Raw genomic sequence first — 22,715 nt, 5'->3', positions numbered from 1 at the left:
TTTATTCACCAGAATTTCAAGTTAGCAGCACCATGGCTCTGGTCAGATAACGTAATGAATGAAATGAGGACTGGGCAGAATACACGGAGAGGCTGCAGCACTTATTTTTAGCAAATTAAATAGAAGATGCAGCAAAGCAGCATTCCATTCCCCTGAGTGTGTGAGAAGCGAGGGAATCTGGCTATGCCACAGAAGTCAAGGGAGATTTCATTTGATGACTTAGTTTCTCTGGTCCAAAATCAGCATTACCCAAATCCCTCCGTGACAAAGATTCAAATTTCATAGCCATTTTTGTAAATCAAGTCAATCTGTCGCTAGCTCTGGCAGAATTACACCAGCTTTCTGAACACTGACTTTGGAACAGTTTTGGAAGAAGTTCAGAGACAGGCTGGTCTGCAGCTTTAATGAGGACAGCATTCAGTGTTGGTTGTTGAGGGAAACCAAAAGGCTCTAGAAATTTCTCAGGGCATGGAAGTTAAAGCAGTGGAGTTCATTATGTGTGGGGAGAGGGCACACTATACCAATCATTGCAAGTTTATGGATGCAGTTTCTCGCCAACACAGCAAGGTCATTTAACAAAGAAATGAAAGGAAAGTAAAGGCTGGATGAAGGAAATTTAAAGAAGAGCCTCAATCAGCTACACTCTGTGTAGAAAACTCAGAGCAACCAGAGGATCATACGTACAACAACACTTATGAGACATGAGCAGAGCCTATTTTTGCTACAGTTTAGCCAACAGTGAGATCAAGATGGAGGTGGACACAGGAGCCTTCACATCTGTAATTAGTGAGGAAACATATAAGTGACGCAATTTCTAAACGAGCATCAGCTCTTATCTGACTGAGATTAGTCTTCGGACTTACACTGGAGAGTTCATACTCTGGCTCAGGGCATTGGATGTCCATATTTTATGTAACAGGCAAGCCAAAGCACACCTCCTTCTGGTCAAAGAGAAGGGATCGAGCTTGCTACGGCATGACTGGCTCAGCAAAATTCCATTAAACTGGCGTGAGATCAAGCACATAAGGACAACTAAGGATGTTATTAAGAGCTACCCAGGTGTGTTCAAGAATAAACTTGATACAATACCATTCACCCTTGGGAATGGCCTGATGCATTTTGAGGGATCTTTTCTGAATCACATGTGTTTGGTTGTGGTAGACATGCATTCACAATGTGGAAGCATATCAGTAATATTATACCTTCTATGACAATAGAGAAGGTGCATCAAATTTTTGCAAACCATGGATTACCAGATTCAGATAAGAGCACTACACTTACAAGCCAGTCGTTTCAAGAACTCATGCAAAAGAGCAGTAGAGTATTGTGCCAATTCATCTGGTTTCAAATGGTTTGGCAGAGAGCTGTTCAAACTTTGAAGGAGGGATTGAAGAGAGTGGTAAGTGATACTTTAAGATACTTTCAAGATTTTAATTCCAGTATCATATCACGCCACAATCCACCACAGGGCTCTCTTTTGGAACTGTTGTTAGGTAGACGGCCAAAGTCTCATCTGGATCTGCTTCGTCCAATCTCAGAGCGAAAGTGTGAAGATAAGAGAAGCAGACGAAGAGATATGACTTCCATTCCAAAGAGAGGCAGTTCAAACCTGATGATCAGGTCTTCGTTGGTAGTAATACCACAAAGTGGTCCAGTAGCCTGAGTCATGAGACCACTAAATGGAAGACTTGTTCCCACACACCAAGGCCATATTCACTTGAGATATGACCTGAGTCACAAAATGTTTCAGTGTCAGCAAGCATTACAGATAACATGGCAGAAGATAATGCTGCTATGGGCATTCCCCAGGAAGTGGTTCCCATATTTTCAGATTGGTCAGTTTACTCTGCTACGGGAGTGAAGGAGGAAAGTTCCTGCACAGATTCTCACTTACGATTCCAAATCCACTGTTACAAGATTCACTAGTGGTATTGCATCGTTTGTAATGCAACCGCAAAGCTCCTAATAGATGTTCATCTAGTTAAGACATTATTTTCATTGTATTACAGTCCGAAGGGTGTTTGAAACTTGGTGGGTGCGGGGGGGGGAAGGCAGTGCTAGACTGTTGTTATAAGCCTTTCTTCCTTCTGAACATGTGCGGTCTTCAGGCCTGTTCACTTGTGCTCCTGTTTTCTTAAACTTCAAGATGTTTTTTAAAACAATGTGTTCAATTACCTTATTTGCAGATTCAGGTTCCACAGAACCATAATTTACTGACTTAGGAGCAAGACAGCCTCACACATTTTACTTAATAGATAAATAGGAGAGCAGAACATTGTTTATAATAGCTAAGCAATGGAGTTTTGGACTGGTTGTAGTTTATGTAAAGTTGCTGGTAAGGAAAGCATCAGGGGACTCTGATTACTCACCAACAGGTTCCAGAAATCTTTGTGCCACCTTATGAGTGATTGGTTGAGTGCTACTTCTGAGCTGCTTGCAATAGGGTGGTATCCATGGAACGTCCTCACTCTCCCACTATAGTAATTCAAATGCAACAGTAGTGGGCCTAAAAACAAAAAGATTTGATCATGAACACTATCGTGGTGACTTGGTGTGCCCTATTAGAGGACAAAGATTTAAGAACAAATTGTTTAGATTGCACAAAAAAAAGTAGCAGGATGATTCTCCAGGCATCAGAGACTCAAATGTGATTAAACTGAGCCTGTTTACCAAGGGTACTAATACCGATTTACTCCTATGAGATCATTCAATTAATATATATAAAACTCCTCTTCTGAATAATATTCTAAATTATGCACTGGAGTCCAGTTTTTCTTTTGTTCAAGGTGTATCCTGTTCAGCTCAGCACTTAATTTGGATGTGGCCTCTCCAGTTGCAGCCAAAACAGATAACATCCCTTCCGGGATTCTATTTCCTGGGGTGATCTCCACCACACCTATAACGTTCATCAGAATATCTGGTTTGTTGACCCGTTTTTTTTTCTGTTCTCTGCCTAGCGCACTGAGTTTCTGCTCTTCTCTTCTGCATAGTCAACTTTGCCCTGCTGACTTTTGCACCACAGCTGATTCACTTCACCTATGTGCACCCACTGTAACTTTGAGTGCGCCTCTCTCTGCACTTTCAATCACCTGAACTATTTCCATGGCTTTCTCTAAGGAAATCTTAGCCTCTGCCAGTAGCTTTTTTTTGTATATTTAAGTTATTTACACCGTAAACTAATCCATCTCGCAGCATGTAGCTCAGCGATGGTCCAAATTCACATGGCTCTGAGAAACCGAGTTAATGTTCTGAGTCCATATGAATCTTTGTCAGAGCTGAAACTATTGTTGATTGTAAACCTATCTGGTTTACAAATGTCTTTTCAGGAAGGAAATCTGCAGCTGTTATCTGGTTTGGCATGAATGTGACTCCAGATTCACAGTAACGTGATAAGACTCTCAGAGTCATAGAGGTTTACAGCATGGAAACAGGTCCTTCGGCCCAACTTGTCCATGCCGCCCCTTTTTTTAAACCCCTAAGGTAGCTCCAATTGCCCGCGTTTGGCTCATATTCCTCTACACCCATGTAACTGAATAAGTGGGTCAATATGGAGACAGAGGAAATGCTTCATCGACGCAGATGGGATGCGGCCTCTTCAATTAACTACCTCTGAAATGGCCCAAGAAGCTTCTTGGGCCAAGGACAATTAAGGATGGGCAACAAATGATGTCCTTGCCAGTAACAGCCACAACCCATGTAAGAATTTTTTTTAAAAAATGATTACATTAAAAATCTCATAATGCCTGCTTCAAACAGATCACAAATCAGAGTGCAGAAATTCAACAACTTCAAATAAAAATTTTAACCTTAAGAAAAACTGTGAATGATAAGTATTAAGAAAAATAAAACATTGGGACCAATGTGTATTTCCATCAACATTTGAAAAAGAAAATAATTTTGAAGAGAAGCCTTTCATCACCGCTCCCTCTACTTTTGGGAACCAAAACTGTGGTGAAAAAAATGAATAATTTAAATGAGACTTTGACTCTTCCAGTGCTAAAGTGACCACGTACCATGCAAGTATTCAAACAAGGTGACAACAGCAAAACTGAGGAGCAAAGATGATACAATGAGAACAAGTACTTCTCTTTTAGTAAGTCTCATATCATCCATTTCTGGCCATATGCTGATCTGCAAATATAGAAATTAGATCATTAACTGCCTGTGTTAAACACAAGACTTTCTTTTAAAGGAAATTAACGGAATTCTTTATGTTGATTCTTTTTGCTATTCAACATAATGATCTCCCATGTTTGGGAATGGAAACACTTTGAACTCCCAGGTTAGGTATAGTAGAGCTTGATATGGAGTAAAATTCCTCCTACTCTGCACCATTGCTTTTTAGCTTAACTCTATGGTGATATTCTTATCTCCCCAATTTTTTTGCAATCTTCTAAACTTAGTACAATTTTTCATTTTATTACTCATAGAAAATTACAGTTCAGAAACAGGCCCTTTGGCCCTTCTTGTCTGTGCCGAACCATTTTTTGCCTAGTCCCACTGACCTGCACTTGAACAATATCCGCCCACACCCCTCTCATCCATGAACCCGTCCAAGTTTTCTTAAATGTTAAAAGTGACCCCGCATTTACCACTTTATCCGGCAGCTCATTCCACACTCCCACCACTCTCTGTGTGAAGAAGCCCCCCCCAGTATTCCCTTTAAACTTTTCCCCTTTCACCCTTAACCCATGCCCTCTGGTTTTTTTCTCCCCTAGCCTCAGTGGAAAAAGCCTGCTTGCATTCACTCTGTCTATACCCATCAAAATATTATACACCTCTATCAAATATCCCCTTATTCTTCTACGCTCCAAGGAATAAAGTCCTAACCTATTCAATCTCTCTCTGTAACTCAGCTTCTCAAGTCCCAGCAACACCCTTGTGAACCTTCTCTGCACTCTTTCAACCTTATTTACATCCTTCCTGTAACTAGGTGACCAAAACTGTACACAATACTCTAAATTCAGCCTCACCAATGCCTTATATAACCTTACCATAACACTCCAACTTTTGTACTCGATATTCTGATTTATAAAGGCCAATGTACCAAAAGCACTCTTTACGACCCTATCCACCTGTGAAGTCACTTTTAGGGAATTCTGTACCTGTATTCCCAGATCCCTCTGTTCAACTGCACTCTTCAGTTACTACTGATTTGTGTCAGATTTGTGGATTTTGTTGCTTTAAGAGCATACATTTACTAGTAAAAACTACATTTACTTGTTATGTCAAATCTCTGAATACATCTTTATAGATTCATCACATTGGATTATGCTACAGGACCAGTGCTGGGGTCACAATTATTTACAATATATATTAATGACTTGGATGAAGGAAGCAAATTAATTTCTACTTCCGTAATTTATTGAATTTGTTGAAGATGTTGTCGAATGTACATTTAAATCACTTTAACTGTTGCCAAGTTGGCAGATGACACAAAAATAGCTGGGGGCAAATAGTGACGGCGATTGATATAGGCAGGTTGAGTAGGCAAAATCTTGTCAGATGGAATATAATGTAGAAAAATGTGCACTTTGGTCAGAAAAATAAAGGAGCTGAATATTATCTAAATGGAGAAAGACAGCAGAGAGGAATGTGGGGGGGGTCCTCATGCAGGTTCAGCAGGTAATAGAGAAAGCAAATGGAATGTTGGCTTTTATTTCAAAGGGAATGTAGTATAGACTTCTAAGTCTTACTAAAACTATAAGGCGCTAGTTAGAGCACGTCTGGAATACTGTGAACAGTTTTGGTCTACTTATCTATAATATACTGGCATTGAAGGCAGTCCAGAAAAGGTTCACTAGGTTGACCCTGGGTATGGAGGAGGTGTTGCGCTTGTACTCATTGGAGTTTAGAAGAATGAGATGCAACTTTATTGGGCCATACAGGATTCTCAGGAGACTTGACAGGGTAGATGCTGAGTGGTGGTTTCCTCTTGTGGCAGAGTCTAGGACCAAAGGACATGATCTCAGAATAAGAGGTCACCCATTTGAGACAGAGAGGAGAAGGAGTTTTTTCACTGAGAGGGTAGTGAATCTGTGGAATTCCTTCCTGCAGTGGGCTGTAGAGGCTGGTTCGTTAAGTGTGTTCAAGGCTGAGATAGGCAGATTTTTAATCAGTAAGGGAATCATGGGTTATGGGGATAAGACAAGAAAGTCACGATCTTATTGAATGGTGAAGGTGGTCTGATGGACCAAATGGCCTACTTCTACATCCTATGATCTACTCCTAAAGATCCGATTTTGTGCTGTATATCCAGTGCATCCCCTCCACCTCAGTCAACACTCACAAAACTTATAATTGAAAAGCAATTAGTTGAAATCAAATACACAAAGTTATTTAGTCCAGATGGAATTAACTTAGATAAGTGCTTATCAGAGAAGAGAGAATGGAAAAGGCTTTGCATAATTATAATGCCACAAATCAATGTGGCAGTCTAAGAACTTGAGGTACCGGAGCTTACAGTTCTCAAATAAAGCAACACTATTACAAATACAAGATGTCTTCAGCAAACAGCAGGACACGTCACTTCATAACAGAAAATAAGAAAGAGATGAGTGGAGATTAGGATACCAAAAAAAATGTTTCTCTCGAAAAAAAAAGGATACAACTTCAATAATCACTACTTTGGCTACTTTAACTATTGGTTGTGTTACAAAGTTCATGAGATTTTGGAATGTCACGTTACAGTAACATTGTGACAGCAGCATATGTTCAGGATGATATGACCTGAAGGAACTGTGATAACAACAGCAAGTACCAGAAGTGCAATGTTACAGTTTGCAGTCTGGTTACATCGACACATCCTCCCTTCCTAACATAGAGAGGTAGGCTGATTAAAAAAAAACTACATTCTGTGCTGATTGAAAAATGCCACCGATATCTTTTTCCACACCAAATAGTACCTTTCAATTCACTCTTACTTGCCACAGTAGCGTAAAATCACACTGTATTGTTATGCATTCAAAATTCTCAACCACCCATTTTACTCAGATTAGTCAGCTGTAACATTTCACCTATTATCCTATACAGTGATCATGCTTAAAGCTATTTCAAATCATTTAAAAATCATTGCACTTATCCAATGAGTACAAAGAACAAAGAGCAAAAACATTCCGGGAAACAGGCCCTTCGGCCCAATGAGCCCACACTGCCATCCCAACACCACCAGTCCCCCCTCCACCCATGACCCTTGTCTAATGTTTTATGGCCATCCACATTAAGGGAAACTAATTTAGGGACAATTTATTACTGCCAATCAGCCTAACAGCACATCTTTGGGGTGTGGGAGGAAACCGGAGCACCCGGAGAAAACCCACGCAAGCACGGGGAGAATGTGCAAACTCCCAAAGACACCGGCCCAAATCCATGTGTCTGCACAGCAATCAGTGATAGTCACTGAGCTGTTGTCTTGCCCAGTATCTGGTCCAGTTTAGGCACACACTAACGACATGAAGTACTAGGCCAATCTCAAACAACCAAGAGCAGCCCAAGTACAACCCATCGCGTGTATGCCCCTCATTGGACACAAGGTGGACCGATTTAAAACCTGTGAATGAAAAGAAACAAAAAAACATTATTATTGTACTATATCCATTTACCTTACCAGGGACGCCCCAATGCTAATGACCCTTATTTAAAACAATCTCCTATATCCACCCATCTCCAACCCACTCATGTACCTGTCTAAGTTACTCTTAAATGACTCTAGCGTGTTTGCCTCCACCACGTTACTTGGCAGAGCATTCCATACCCCCTCTACCCTCTGTGTGAAAAACCTCCCTCTAATATCTGTGTTATACCTCTCCCCCCTCACCTTAAGTCCATGGCCGCTTGTCCTATATGTCTCTATCATAGGAAATAGCTTACCTCTGTTTATCTATACCCTTCATAATCTCATATACCTCTATTAGATCCCCCTCAGTCGCCGTCTTTCAAGGGAAAAGAGTCCCAATTTATTCAATCTTTCCTCATACCCCAGTCCTTCCATACCAGGCAACATCCTGGTAAACCTCCTCTTCACTCTCTCCAGAGTCTCCACGTCCTTCCGGTAGTAAGGCGACCAGAACTGGACGCAGTACTCTAAATGCGGCCTAACCAACGTTCTGTACAACTGCAACATTAGACTCCAGCTCTTATATTCTATACCCCTTCCTATAAAGGCTAACATACCATAGGCTTTCTTCACCACACTCTCCACTTGCACTGCCACCTTCAAAGACTTGTGCACTTGCACCCCCAGATCTCGCTGCGATTCTATACTCCTTATGGGCTTACCCTTTATCATATAACTCCCCCCTACATTATTCCGGCCAAAATGCATCATGTCACGTTTATCCGGATTAAACTCCATTTGCCATGTATCTGCCCAATCAACCAGCCTATCAATATCCCGTTGTATTGCCAGACACTGCTCCTCGCTGCCTGCCAATCCAGCCATCTTGGTGTCATCAGCAAATTTGCTGATCACACCACCTACTCCCTCTTCCAAATCATTTATATACACTACAAAGAGAAGAGGTCCCAGTACTGAGCCCTGCAGCACACCACTAGTGACAGACCTCCAGCTAGAAAAGGACCCCTCCACTACTACTCTGACTCCTCTTTGCAAGCCAGTTCTCTACCCATCTAGATACCTGGCCATGTATCCCATGAGCTTTAATCTTCTCTACCAACCTACCATGAGGGACTTTGTCAAACGCCTTACTGAAATCCACATAGACAACATCAACGGCGCGTCCTTCGTCGACCGTTTTTGTCACCTCCTCAAAGAATTCTACCAGATTCGTAAGGCAAGACTTCCCCTTTACAAAGCCATGCTGCATATCCTTAATCAGATCGCAACGCTCTAAGTGCTCATACATCCTATCCCTAAGAATCCTCTCCATCAGCTTGCCTACCACTGACGTTAAACTCACCGGCCTATAGTTACCTGGGCTATCCCTCCTACCCTTTTTAAACAACGGTACCACGTTCGCTATCCTCCAGTCCTCTGGGACCTCACCTGTGTCCAAAGAAGAGACAAAGATTTGCGTCAGAGGCCCAGCAATCTCATCCCTCGCCTCCCTAAGCAGCCTAGGATAAATGCCATCGGGCCCCAGAGATTTATCGGTTTTAATGCTACCTAAAAGCCCTAACACTTCTTCCCTCGTAATCGATAGATCTTTCAATTGGTCTACCGCTCCCTCAATGACCGTACCAGACACCAAGCCCCTCTCCTTCGTGAATACCGACGCAAAGTATTCATTCAGGATCTCCCCCATTCCCTCTGCCTCTAAGCACAATTCCCCTCGTCTGTCCCTGAGGGACCGATTTTACCCCTAGCCACCCTTTTGCTCTTAAGATAGGAGTAAAACTCCTTTGGATTCTCCTTAATCCTACCTGCTAAAGCCATCTCATGCCTATGAGTGACCTATGTTGAAAGTATGACACGGGGATGAAAATTTATTCCAGAATTTTCCAAAGCAAAATAATGAAAGGTTTCACTTAACCCTTCAAGCAAGCACTTTCTTTACTGTGGCAGCTTCTGAATAGGTTGAATCAGTTTGTTACACTGCTGTAGACTTTTTGAATCTCATTTTAACTGACTTTGCCCAGTAACACTTCTTATGACTATCTCCATAATTTAAAATATACAGCTGCATATCTACACACGACATCATACAGGACAAAGCAGCCTGGTTCATTGGCACCCCATCTGAAAGCTTAAACATTACTTCCCTCTGCTACTGAAGCAGAGCGGCTGTAGTGTGCACCATCTACAAGACGCACTACTCCAACTCCCTAATGTTCCTTTGAAAGCATCTTGCAAACCTTTACTATCTAGAAAAGCAAGGACAGCAGGCGCATGGGAATATCACTATCTGCAAGTTCTATCCAAGCCATGCAAAATCCTGATTGGAACAAAGTAAATTTCTTCACTGTTTCTGGATCAAAATCTGTGACTCCCTCTAAAAGTGATGCAAGTGCTAAAATTCATGGACTGCATTGGCTCAAGACCACCTTCTCAAGGGTAATCAAGGATAGATAACATAGGCTCACCTTGCCAGAGACACCCACATCCTTTGAAAGAATAAAAAAAAGCTCGCTGCTCAGACCTGCAACTCTAAAGGAGAGAGGGAATCAGAAAAGAGAAGATCATATAGGTGGAGGATAAGCTTCCTCAGCAGGATAGTCTCAGGAGGCAAGGGTTTCCTGTCAAGTGGTCGAAGGCATTGATAGCCTGCTGGAGAAGACCTGACGGCCACACTGCCCTCAACTTCTTTTCCAAATGCTTCTTCTATGGAAATTAAAACCTCAACAAGTCTGATAAGATTTTTATTACTGTAGCTAAAAATAGCAGACAGTGAATTTTATTTGAACATTTTGCTATTAAATAAAATGTATTTGCTCACAAGGAAGTGGTTATGGTATGGACTACCAACCCAGGGGTTGAGAATTTAATCCTACCAAAATAAACTGTGAAATTAAATTTAATAAAGTAACTAATATGGGCTAGTCCTAGAAAATATGTTATTGTAAAAATTAGCTCTATCCTTATAAAATGCCAACTGGCTCACTAATATTCTTTAGGAATTGGAAGTTGCCATCGCATCCTGATTTGGCCTATTCATGCTTCTGCTCTCATCCTAGTTTTTGAATTTTTTCATGGCCTTGATTCTCCCTAGCTCTCCAATCTCAGTCAGCCCTCAGATCTCTGTGCTCCTCCAATTCTTGCCGTTTATCCATCCTAGATTTTAATCATGCCACTTTGGCCTCCAAGCCTTCAGATGCCTAGGCTCTATACTCGGCAACGTCTTCCCTAAATCTCTCTGCTGATCTATTCTCCATTAAGGCCTCCCTTAAAACCTACCTCTTTGACCAAGCTGTTGGCCTTTTGTCTTAATACGTTCTTTTGTAACTCAGCATCAAATTTTTGTTCAATACTGTTCCTACAAAATTTCCTTGGGCCATTTTGCTAAGATTTATAAGATTAACAAAGTTGTTGCAGTCTTCACTATGTGACTATCTCTGAATAGTGGTCTGGTAAGCCACTTCATGTAGGTAATAGGCATACTGCCACCATCAGAAGACAAGTGGAACAAGCATTAACCATGGCTTTGTCTGTCACAAACCTTACCTCTCATCATTTGATGCCAATTGATGTAAATCACCCTTATTAGGGACATCACTGCACAATGATGAAACAATTTCTCAGATAGTCCCACATTATCTACAAGTGAGGGATGGTGGGTGCTCAGCTCCTAGGCTCACCAACACTCACCTTACACCGGTAGTTAGAAGGCAAACGAGCACACACCAGGACAATTATGGATATCTGCTCCATGTTATTCAAGGTTTTGTGGCTGGTCAGCAGCTCCTGTGACAACATTGCTAAGGTGATCACTCTCAAAAATGAGGAATTGAAGTCATGGGCCAAAAAGGCCCCGCTTCAGATAGCTACCAACCAATCTGATTAGTCAGCAGCACTCTAGTCCTTGCAGTGCTAGGACAGGACTGGGACTGCAGACGTACCCCAAGGCCCAAGTCCCGAGTGTCCAGGACCATGCAAATTGTGGTGGGAGAGGGCCTCAGGACGAGGTGCAAAGGTGAGGCCCAGGCAGAAGGGAGGGTTGGTAGAGATAGAAGTAGGAGCAATGTTAATAGAAAGTTGCTGATAGAGGAGCAGTGCTCTCCCAAACTCCTCCCCACCTTCTGCATGAGGCCAGAACAGGATTATTATTTTGGGCTTCACCCCTACCTTGAAATTTTCTTGTCAATCTGAAAATCGATGTTTGGTGAGAAACAGCCCTAAGTCGTCAATAATTATCCACTAAGTCCCCCAGTTGGGGCAACGGTGGGCTGGCTGGCCTAGGCATTGCTTGTCCCAGCATAGAATTACACAGTGATGTTAGGATGGGTATGAACCTACAGGAAGACTATTTGAGAAATTTTATGGCCCCCTCTGTCTACAAATACATCGGCGTAAGATAGTAAAATTCTACCCGTGAGCTCATCTCTTAGCATTCTGAAGTGCACCATGTTATCCCTGGTTTATTAAATAATGGATATTCTATCATGAGATAAAGACAGATTGAATTTTTTTTCCTCTAATCAACTATCAGGTGCTAAAATTTTAAATAACTGAAGGAAAGTAAATAATTTATTCAGTTTGCATCTGTTCATTTAGGTATTTGAATTTTATTTTGAAAAGGAGTAGCACTTAATGAGAATATATAAATGTACCTTTCACCCACTAATGGAACATCACAACGTGCAAAGGAAATGCAACTATGCTTGTGTAGATGCCCCAGTACATTGTATTCTCAAAGATCAGGATGTAATCTAATAAAAGAAAAAGCATTCAGAACACGCAGATAAATACTTACCCCACCTCCCACAGGGATCTTATCCACTAAGGATTTTGCCTTCAGATGCTTTTCCTGTAAAAGCCTTTGTTTCTGTTGAAGACCTAGTTCATCAAATATGCAAAATAAAAGACTTTCAGTTTTACTCTGTATGCTACAATTTTGCAAATGCAACCTACAATTTTAAAGTATTACATACTAATTTTGCTGTAATCAAGAAAAGTTCAGGTTTGATATGCCTCAAAGTTCCGTCTTAACACTGGTATTAACCGGCTTTCACGAATTTAGCATGAATAAAACAACAGTTTCTTGTAGGAAGGTCATCAGATGAAACATGGGCCAATAAGAAAGAGTAGACCATTTGAGAAATTTATAAACTATGCTCAACTGTAACATGTTACAACTGAAGTTGATGCCAAACACGTACTTCTCTGACTTTCAGCTGCAGTTAGTAATACAAAGGTCAAATCCCTGTTCTACCAATAGTGGATTCCAACTTTCTGGTAAGTCTGAGGAGCTGCTGCTGTATTCATTGGTTCTGGTTCTGCTCAACTTATAATGAAGAACAGCATAAAATGGAAGTTAAGATGCAGCCTGACATAGCGCTGCCATCACAAAACTAGCTTTGAAATATAAAAACAAAGAGACTTTTCAATTTATAGCTAAGGGTACTGCCGGATATTTAAATAATTGTTTGGATTCCCTTCCAGTTGCCATTCAAGTTGCATCGCTCTCTCAACCCAACAACTCTGGTTGAAATACTTCATTTGATTTGCATCTGTAGTGAGCTTTTATGGTAGGCCATCCAATCCATGGGCTATACTGTTGCGTACCACAAGATACTTTAGAGGGCACATATACATTTTAAATCCATGTTTTATTATTTTGCATGCATATCATGTTATATCAACTGATTTGATCATTTAGCATTTTTATTTAGATTTATCCGCCAATGAGCTAACAGCATCAGGAACAATACTTTCCAAACAGGGTAAACCACTAAAAAAAAAACAAAATGTGACGTAGTTGTCTTTGACAGCCTGATTGCTCAGATACAGAGGCAACTCAGGTCAACCTGCGACAGTTTGGCCTGTTAATTGTATGCCGAATAGACATGAAGTAGAATTTTGTGTTCCTATAAAAATGGAACACACAAACTTGGGGGATTGACTTAGGACATGCATGCTTGCAATGCGTAACTCTGCAACTAATTGCTTATAGTCTGTTAAGATCAGCAACAGTTCTATCCTTCATCACCTAGCTTTCCGGATTAGAATGGTCATTGTTCAATGGTGAGGAGAGGTAATGTTGCTGATTCTACTGCTCCCAGTGTAAGCTGGAACCTGAAAGCACCTGGAGAGGGATTGTGCCAGGCTTGTTCCTGCTGCCTCAGGTGATCATATCTCCCCACCACAAGCAAGATCACTAGAAAATGTACTCTGCAGCTATCTACCCGAGCCTGGCTTTGAGTGGGTGACCCTTTGTCCCTGAAACATTTTCACCTTCCTTCCTATCTTTTGCTCATTATATCTGATTGGCAAGCAACACAACCTTTGATCTTCTCACTAAGTACTGTTTATGTTTAAGAATTGCATTGAAGGCATGAAGCCAATTTCCCTTCATTATCTAATGGGAGGGATTTTTTTTCTTCTTGTTGCCCTTCCGTGCAAATAAAGGCTATCATCAAAAACATCAGGCTTGACACTTGAGGTGAGTGTAACTCACATAACTACAACGGTGACTCTTTGGCAGGGTCTGCAAGGACATGCATGGGAATGGCTGCCACTTATGCTAATAACTAAAATGCATTGAGGTAAAAAGCTACACTCACTCCAACGTGATATTAGAAGCATGCCTCCAGACCATGGCTGGGGTTGTCAGCTCTTCAGCCTTTGTAGCTGCCTTCAACGTCTGGTAAGACTGTGTTCTTTCTGAAGACCAAGTGGGTGGATCACCTTGCCTTTGAGAGGAGGATCATGATGGATGGACTTGCCTTCCGACATACTCTATAGAGGCCACTGTCCTGCTGATTATGCCTCAACCGGTCAGTGCTTTAGCCAGGGTGAACTGTTCCTCAAACACCTTCATCAACAGGGAGGTGTACTGATCCCACTCAACTTCCATATCTTTGCCTCCTGTCACCATGTCTTTGCATAGATGGCAGAAGAGGGCACAAATATGACATTTGGCATTCAATACTTGGGGAGGGGGTTCTTGTTTGCTGTCTCCCGTGTCTTCCAGACGTCTGGTGGCATCCAATACCATGCCAGCAAGGAGATAGGACAGGTACAAAAAACTGTCTGACCTCATGGGCCTCCAGAGCAACCCAGTCAGCCGAGACTGGTGCCACCACCTTGCTTTCTCTCTATTAATCATTCCGGTGTCCAAACACTCAGGACATTCAGAACTTAGCTCCTTGGAGTATGTAACCCCCTTCTGCAAGTGATCCCATGCGTGACTCTGTGTGAGTGAGACACAGGTGTTCATTTGGCAAAGCATTTACATACCATAGCTAGATTAGATGCAGGAGCAAGCAGGAGAGCACGCACACGAGAGAGAGGAGTTGGTGGAGTGGTGCCTGAGACATTGACAGAAATGGAAGTCTCCCTGCATGTCAGAGGTAGGTCCAACTGGGCTGCAGCAGCTCAGTTGTTAATGGGAATACCCAGGAGGAGGACTATGGCTTGGTGTATAGCACCAGGTTTAAGGTAAGAGGGGAGAGATACAAAAGGGTCCAGAGGGGCAATTTTTTCACACAGGTGGAGAGTGTCTGGAACAAGCTGCCAGAGGTAGTAGTAGAGGCGGGTACAATTTTGCCTTTTAAAAAGCAGTTACATGAGCAAGATGGCTCTCAAGAGATACAGGACAAGCACAGGCATTTGGGACTGGCTTAGTCATTTAAACAAAAGGGCAGCATGGACAAGTTGGGCCAGAGGGCCTGTTTCCATGCTGTAAATCTCCATGACTCTTTGACCAGGGATCATCTGCAATCATGTCTGTCCACTCTGCTATAAAGGACCATTGGCATGAACAAGGACATGAGCCAACTCAACCTGTGCAGCTGAAAGCTTTCCTTACTGGGCTGCTGAGAATGGAGGATCATTAGTGACTGTTACCTCCCCACTATAAGGTGTAGGTGGTAGGTTCACTAGACTCTCATAATGAAGACAACCAATACCAGCCTCAACATCAACAGCAGCAGAAAATTCTCATTTTTCACATCTTAAGAGGGGTGGGTGGAAGGTGAAGAGGACACTGTGTGGTTCCTGCAGGAAATATATATTGTTCCAGTAGACAATTCTTAGTGGCTCCTTGAGCGGCCAGAAATGTCTATTTGTGTCATCTCAACTCCAGTTCAGTCTGGATCAAAGAGCCTGAGCCAGGCCATTTACTTCATCTCATTCTCTGGCTGGGCAATATACTGCTTCACCCAGTGAATGCATCAGCCCCCACCCTCTGCAAACCAGCACCCAGTGGGCTCACTCCTTTGGTTAACTCCAATCTTTCTTACCTCCAATGACAGCATTGTGGGCAATGATTTTAACTGTATCCTTGAGGCAAGGGATGGCTCAATACCACATGCATCCAGGCATCAATAAAAATGAGAGACCTGGTTAGGTCCTATGACTTGGTGGATGTGTGGCAAAATCAGAACATCGGAGCAGTAGGCCATTCAGCCCAACAAGCCTGCTTCACCATTCAACCAATCATGGCTTATCATCTATTTCAATGCATTTTTCCTACACTGTCTTCATACCTCTTTATATCTTTGATATTTAGAAATCTGCCTATCTCTGCATTAAAATTATTTTAAACTTCCAACACTCTCGAGATAGAGAATTCCGAACATTCACAAGGCTCTGAGTAAAGAAATTGCTCCATATCTTGGCCCTACTTCAATGTGACTGATTAACCAAAGTTTTTAATTCTTGCTGGTGTGTCAGTGGGCACTTAGTTCTTCTTTATTGGCAACTTTCTGGTTGGATCAAAAGTGATATAAAAAGGAACAGACTAATACAATGGAAGTTGGATATTTGTGTTGAGGATCTCTTTAAATAAATGCTTTTAAAGTGTGTAAAAACTGACTCCTGTGCCATATCTTTCACCACCGGGCTTTCTGGAATTTAACAAGATCACTCCAGCTTTATGATATTTCATTTGAAGTAGTCAGATTTTATCAAACCACCAACTCACCTGGTGTCATTCTAAGCATCTCAAGGTTTGGGCTGACTGGCTTTTCTGACTTTCTTTGGTTGTTTTCAACACTAGATCTGTACAACACAAAACATTTTTTTTAAATACAGGGGAAGCTAAAAAGTTTTTTTTCCCTGTCCTGAAGATACCAGGACTTTAACCTTTATTGGCAACAGAAAGACGGTGGTAGTGGATTGGCTGCTTACTTTAGATCTCCTTTCAATAAGTGACTGATGCATTCCCATCAATTTCCTACCATCGGAAGTTAAAATCACTTTTACTCACTCTTATTGGGTCACTTAAAGAGCATAGGCTACCTTAAGTGGCTATTCTTTACTGTGAGCAAAGACAGTGACAGGTGGTATCACCGCCAAAACCAAACCTGCTGTCACCTCCTTCACTTTTGGAGTGCATGCTTTGAGTGTATACAGACCATTCCAGAGTGCAAACCCTTGCTGATTTTCCTACCTTTCCCTGCCCAACACAATAGCAATCCGACTATTGAACAAACTGAGATGGACCAGCTCTGCAAAATTCAGAAATTAACCTCCATACTTACTGTTGCCTATGACTTAATTCCACATCAAACAGCACATTTAGTCAGTGAACTAGTTCCACATCAAACAACACATTTAGTGACTGTCAAAGAGCCCAATAACATATTTCTGCCATCTCTTATAATGTATTAACAGGCAAATATTTTCATTGTGAAGAATTATAGTGAATTTTTAATAACAGTACAATACTATTTTATAATATTCTCAAGATCAAATGAATGCCATGATTTCCATGGCATGCAGACTATGCTGGAGTGAGGTTTCCCAAGTGCTAAGACACTGCAATGACATCTGAGCAACACCAGGAAAAAAAGTTAAAGTTGTCAATTGGGGCAGCACGGTCACACAATGGTTAGCACTGCTGCATCACAGTGCCAGGGACCCGGGTTCAATTCCTGGCTTGGGTTACTGTCTGTACTCTCCCCATGTCTGCATGGGTTCCTCCGGGTGCTCTGGTTTCCTCCCATAGTCCAAAGATGTGCAGGTTAGGCAAATTGGTCATGCTAAATCCTCCCACAGTGTACTGAACAGATGCCGGAGTGTGACAACAAAGGGATTTTCACAGTAACTTCATTGCAGTGTGAATGCAAGCCAACTTGTGATTAATAAATAAACTTTAACTTTTATTCAAGAAACAATAGGACTTAGGAGACAAAAAGCGCATTTTCCACACTCAGTGGGCGTGCTGAAACACACAAGGACAATTTTGCACTTTTAGTATAACATGGAACTAGTTCAAAATGTTGGCTTCCCCATCCCCAGAACAATAACTTTGGTGGATTTTTTTTTCTTCATTCTTTCATGGGATGTGGGCATCACTGGCAAGACCAACATTTGTTACCCAACTCCAATTGCCCTTCAACTGAATGGCTTGCTTGGCTATTTCAGAGGCAGTTAAGAGTTTCATTGCTGTGCGTATGGAATCACGATAGATCACACCAGGTAAGGATGACAGATTTCCTTCCCCAAAGAACAGAAGTGAACAAGATGGCTACCATTAGTAAGACTCATTTCTAAATTCAATTAATAAATCTGGAATTAAAATTCACCAGCAGCAATGGTAGGATTTGAACTTGTGTCCCCAGAGTGTTAACTTGGGCTTCTGGGTTACTAATCCAAGGGCATTACAACTTCCCCTACTCCCTCCAATTAGTCTATTCCCCTTGACCAGTGGTTTATGTAAACCTAGCTTCCATCATCATCTTCTTTTCTATACAAAATAAAGGAATTAATTATCCTCAGCAATAAAAATACAGAGACATACACAGAAAATAACAGTAGGCCGTTCAGCTTTTTGAGCCAGCTCCAACTTTCATTAAGATCAGAAAATGCAACACCCTTGTTCTGCTTTCCCCCCATATCGCTTGATCCATTTACCCACAAGAGCTATGCCTAAACCCTTCCTTAAATTACACATTTTGACTTCAATTACTTTGTGATAGTGGATTCCACAGATTCACCACTCTGTGGGTGAAGAAATTTCTCCTAACCTAAAAGCTTTATTTCTTACCCTCAAACTTCTGGATTCCTCCACCACTGGGAACATTCTTTCTGAATCTACACTGTCTAACCCTGTTAGAATTTTATAAGTTTCTATGAGACCCTCTCTCGCTCTTCTAAACTCCAGTGAACATAACCTTTTCCACCATAGTCTCCCCTCATATGACTGTCCTGCCATCCAGGAATCAGCCTAGTAAAACTTTGCTGCATTCCCTCTTCAGCAAGAACATCCTTCCTCAGATAAGGACACCAACTGCATACAATACTCCAGGTGTGGCCTCACTAACGTCCTGTGCAATTGCAGTAAAACATCCCTATATTCAAATCCTCCCGCTACGAAGGCCAAGATACCATTTGCCTTCTTTACTGCCTGCTGTAGCTGTGCACTTACTTTCAACGACTGATACATGAGAATACCAAGGTCTCGCTGAGTATCCACTTCTCTCAATTTATCCCCATTCAAATAATAATCTGCCTTCCTATTTTTGCTACCAGGCTAACCTCACATTTATTCACATTATACTGAATCTACCATGCATATGCCCACTCACAGCCTGTCCAAATCATGAAGATTCTCTGTACCCCCCTCATAGCTCACCCTCCCACCCAACTTTGTATCATCTGAAAAATTTAAGATTATGCGTTTAGTTCCCTTGTCCAAATCATTAAGATGTAATGTGAACAGTTGGGATCCTAGCACAGATCTCTTTGATACTTGACTAGTCAATCCTGCCAATCGGAAAAAGGCACATTTATTCCAACATTTTGCTTCCTGTTTGCTAACCAGCTTTCTATTCATCTAAAGACACTACCGGCAACTCCATGTTCTTTAACTTTACATTGTAATCTGCTATGTGAGACGTTGTTGAAAGCCTTCTGAAAGTCTAAATACACCATAACTACCGGTTCTCCCTGGTCAACTCTACCATTTACATCAAAGAACTCCAGTATATTTGTCAAGCATGATTTCCTTTTTGTAAATCCATGTTAACTTTGTCTGATTATACCACTGCTTTCCAAATGCTATGAAACCCTTGATAATGGACTCTAGCAGCCTCCTTACTACCAATGTTAGGCTCACTGGTTTATAATATTCTGTTTTCTCTCCACTTCTCTTTTTGAATAGCGGGCTAACATTAGCTACCCTTCAACAATTCCAGAGTCCAAAGTATTTTGGAAAATGACCACCAATGGATCTACTATTTCCAAGGCCACTTCATTAAGTACTTTGGGATGAAGATTCATGACCTGGAGATTTATCCACTTTCAATCCCATTAATTTCCCAAAACTATTTCTCTATTAATCCTGATTTTCTTCAGCTCCTCACTAAAACTTGGCGTTTCTCTGAACGTTCAGCATATTGTTTCTATCTTCACAAAGGAAGACACAAAAAAAGTATGAATTTAGTTTCTTGGCCACTTCTTTGTTCCTCATCGAATTCCACCATTTCTGACTGTAAGGGGCCTACATTTGTTTTTGTCACTCCTTTTCTCTTTATGTACCTATAGAAACTTTTATAGTCAGCTTTTGTGTTCCCTGCTAGCTTACTTTCATTCTCTATTTTTCCCTTCTTAGTCAATCCCTTGGTCCGCCTTTGCTGAATTTTAAATTGCTCCCAATTCTCTGGTTTTCCTTGTCAATTTGTATGCTTCTCCCTTGAATCTAATATGATCTCTAATTTCCCTTGTGAATTAGATATAATATTATTCCTACATTTCCCATATAGGAATAAACGTTTGGAATACACCTATTCATTCTTGAATGCACGCCAATGTCTGTAAACTGTCCTTCATTCCCATCCATCATAGTCAACTCATGCCTCATACCATCATAGTTACTTTTATTGATTTCAGAATCAACTACCCTCATTATCCACCCTGTTAAAGAATTCTATCATATTATGATCATTCATTAGATTTGTCTGTGCACACATAATCTAGTAGCCAGCATGGAATCAAAAGGGGAAGATCTACACGCTACTGTGAAAGTCCTGATGACTTAATGTCTCAGTTTCAAAAAGTATTTAGAGAAGATCCACATAAAGAGGTTAATTAAACTCAAAACAGAAATTCAGGAAGGTTCTTGGGAACTGTTAACTGACTGAAAGGCAGAAAAGAATGAGTACTCATTAGAAGTGGTTTTAAGGGGAGTGGTGGGGAGAGGTAATACTGAATGGGCATCTCTGCGCTTATTTATTTTTTAAATTACTTAATTCTTAAAGCTACAAAGCCAATACTAGAGGACAGGGTAAGGCCTTAATCCATCTCCTTGCCTGCTCCAAAATACAATTCAAATTGAGTCCAACTCATGGTCCCCCCAGAAGAGACAAACAAGATCCAAGCTGACAAGAGAATGCACATCACCTGATCTTGGGCTTGATCTTAGCCAAATTGGATCAACCAATTAACATAAATGACCTCTCTAAGCAAATGCTCAAATTTGTAGATGGCACCAAAATAGAGCAGTAGATTCAGGGAGGCAGCTCATAATTAGACTGAGTTGGACAAAATGTGAATATGGACAGAAAATTGACAGGTGAATTATCACATAAAAAAAATGGAAAATGCACATGGAAAGTTAACAAAAAAGATGGTGGCAAAATAGCTGAAAGAGGGGTCTCAGTAAATTCAATATTAAATGTGCCCAATCTATGCAAAGCAGTAATCAGAAAACCCAATACAGAACTTGTGAACGAAATAGCACACAAGTTGAGTAAGGTTTGATCAAACTGCATAAAGAGTGCATAGAATCATAGAAACCTTAGAGTGCAGAAAGAGGCCACCTGGCCCATCTAGTCTGCACGGACCACAATCCCACCCAGGCCCTATCCCCATTAATCCCTCTAACCTACGCATCTCGGGACACTAAGGGGCAATTTTAGCATGGCCAATCAACCTAACCCGCACATCTTTGGACTGTGGAAGGAAACCGGAGCACCCGGAGGAAACCCACACAGACAGTGACCCAAGCCAGGAGTCGAACCAAGGTCTCTGGAACTGTGAAGTAGCAATGCTAACCACTGTGCTACCTGCCGCCCCAACTAGTTCTCTAATTAGATTACATTGTGAGTACTTGTGCTGCATTGTCAAAGACTGATTCCTGGGATGGCAGGATTGTCATATGAAGGAGATTGGGTCCACGAGGCCTGTATTCACTGAACTTAGAAGAATGAGAAGGAATCTCATGAAATGCATGAAGTTATGGTAGGGCTCGATAGACTGGAGGTAGGGATGATGTTTTCTCTGACTAAGTGGGGTGGGGTTCCAGAACAAGGCAGTACAGTCTCAGGATTGGCGTAGGAAATTTAGCATTGAGATGAGGAGAAACCTCCACAATCAAGAGGTGGACATTAGCTGATGCACAATAGGATAGATAACAGCAAGGAAACAGGCCCTTCATCCCAACTTGTCCATACTGCTCTTTTTCTTTTAAACCCCTAAGCTAATCCCAATTGCCCACAATTGATCCATATCCCTCAATAGCCATCTTAGGCATGTAACTATCTAAAAGCTTTTTAAAAGACAAAATTGTACCTGCCTCTACTACTACCTCTGGCAGCTTGTTCCAGACACTCACTGCCCTGTGTGAGAAAAAAGTGCTTTTCTGGACGCTTTTATATCTCGCCCCTCTCACCTTAAACCTATGCCCTCTAGTTTTTGACTCCCTTACCTTTGAGAAAAGAATATTGACTATCTAGCTGATCTATGCCCCTCATTATTTTATAGGCCTCCGTAAAATCACCCCTACACTCCAGAGAAAAAAGTCCCAGTCTATCCAGCCTCTCCTTATAACTCGAACCATCAAGTCCCAGTGGCATCCCAGAAAATCTTTTCTGCAATCTTTCTAGTTTAATAATATCCTTTCTATAATAGGCTGTCCAGAACTGTACACAGTACTCCAAGTGTGACCGAACCAATGTCTTGTACAACTTCAACAAGACACCCCAACTCCTGTATTCAATGTTCTGACCGATGAGACCAAGCATGCCGAATGCCTTCTTCACCGCCCTGTCTGTCTGTGACTCCACTTTCAATGGTCTATTAACCTGTACCCCTAGATCTCTTTGTTCTGTTACTTTCCCCAAAGCCCTACCATTAACTGAGTAAGTCCTGCTCT

At 41.5% G+C, this 22,715-nt stretch overlaps 1 protein-coding gene across 1 annotated transcript in view; it reads right to left on the bottom strand.

Annotated features, from left to right (window-relative positions):
• LOC145343254 (uncharacterized) overlaps positions 1 to 22,715 on the bottom strand; it is a 41,359-nt gene that overhangs the window by 13,752 nt on the left and 4,892 nt on the right. The window contains exons 3-6 of the mRNA XM_080189355.1: positions 16,542 to 16,618; positions 12,369 to 12,451; positions 4,014 to 4,131; positions 2,370 to 2,506 (exon numbers count right to left, since the gene is read on the bottom strand). Of these exons, the coding sequence (XP_080045481.1) occupies positions 2,370 to 2,506; positions 4,014 to 4,131; positions 12,369 to 12,451; positions 16,542 to 16,618 (415 nt within the window). The remainder of the gene's footprint in view (positions 1 to 2,369; positions 2,507 to 4,013; positions 4,132 to 12,368; positions 12,452 to 16,541; positions 16,619 to 22,715) is intronic.

Source organism: Carcharhinus amblyrhynchos, chromosome 5, assembly GCF_965287045.1.
Source record: "Carcharhinus amblyrhynchos chromosome 5, sCarAmb.v2.hapA, whole genome shotgun sequence".
NCBI lineage: Eukaryota > Metazoa > Chordata > Chondrichthyes > Carcharhiniformes > Carcharhinidae > Carcharhinus > Carcharhinus amblyrhynchos.
This window is presented reverse-complemented; position numbering and strand designations above follow the sequence as displayed.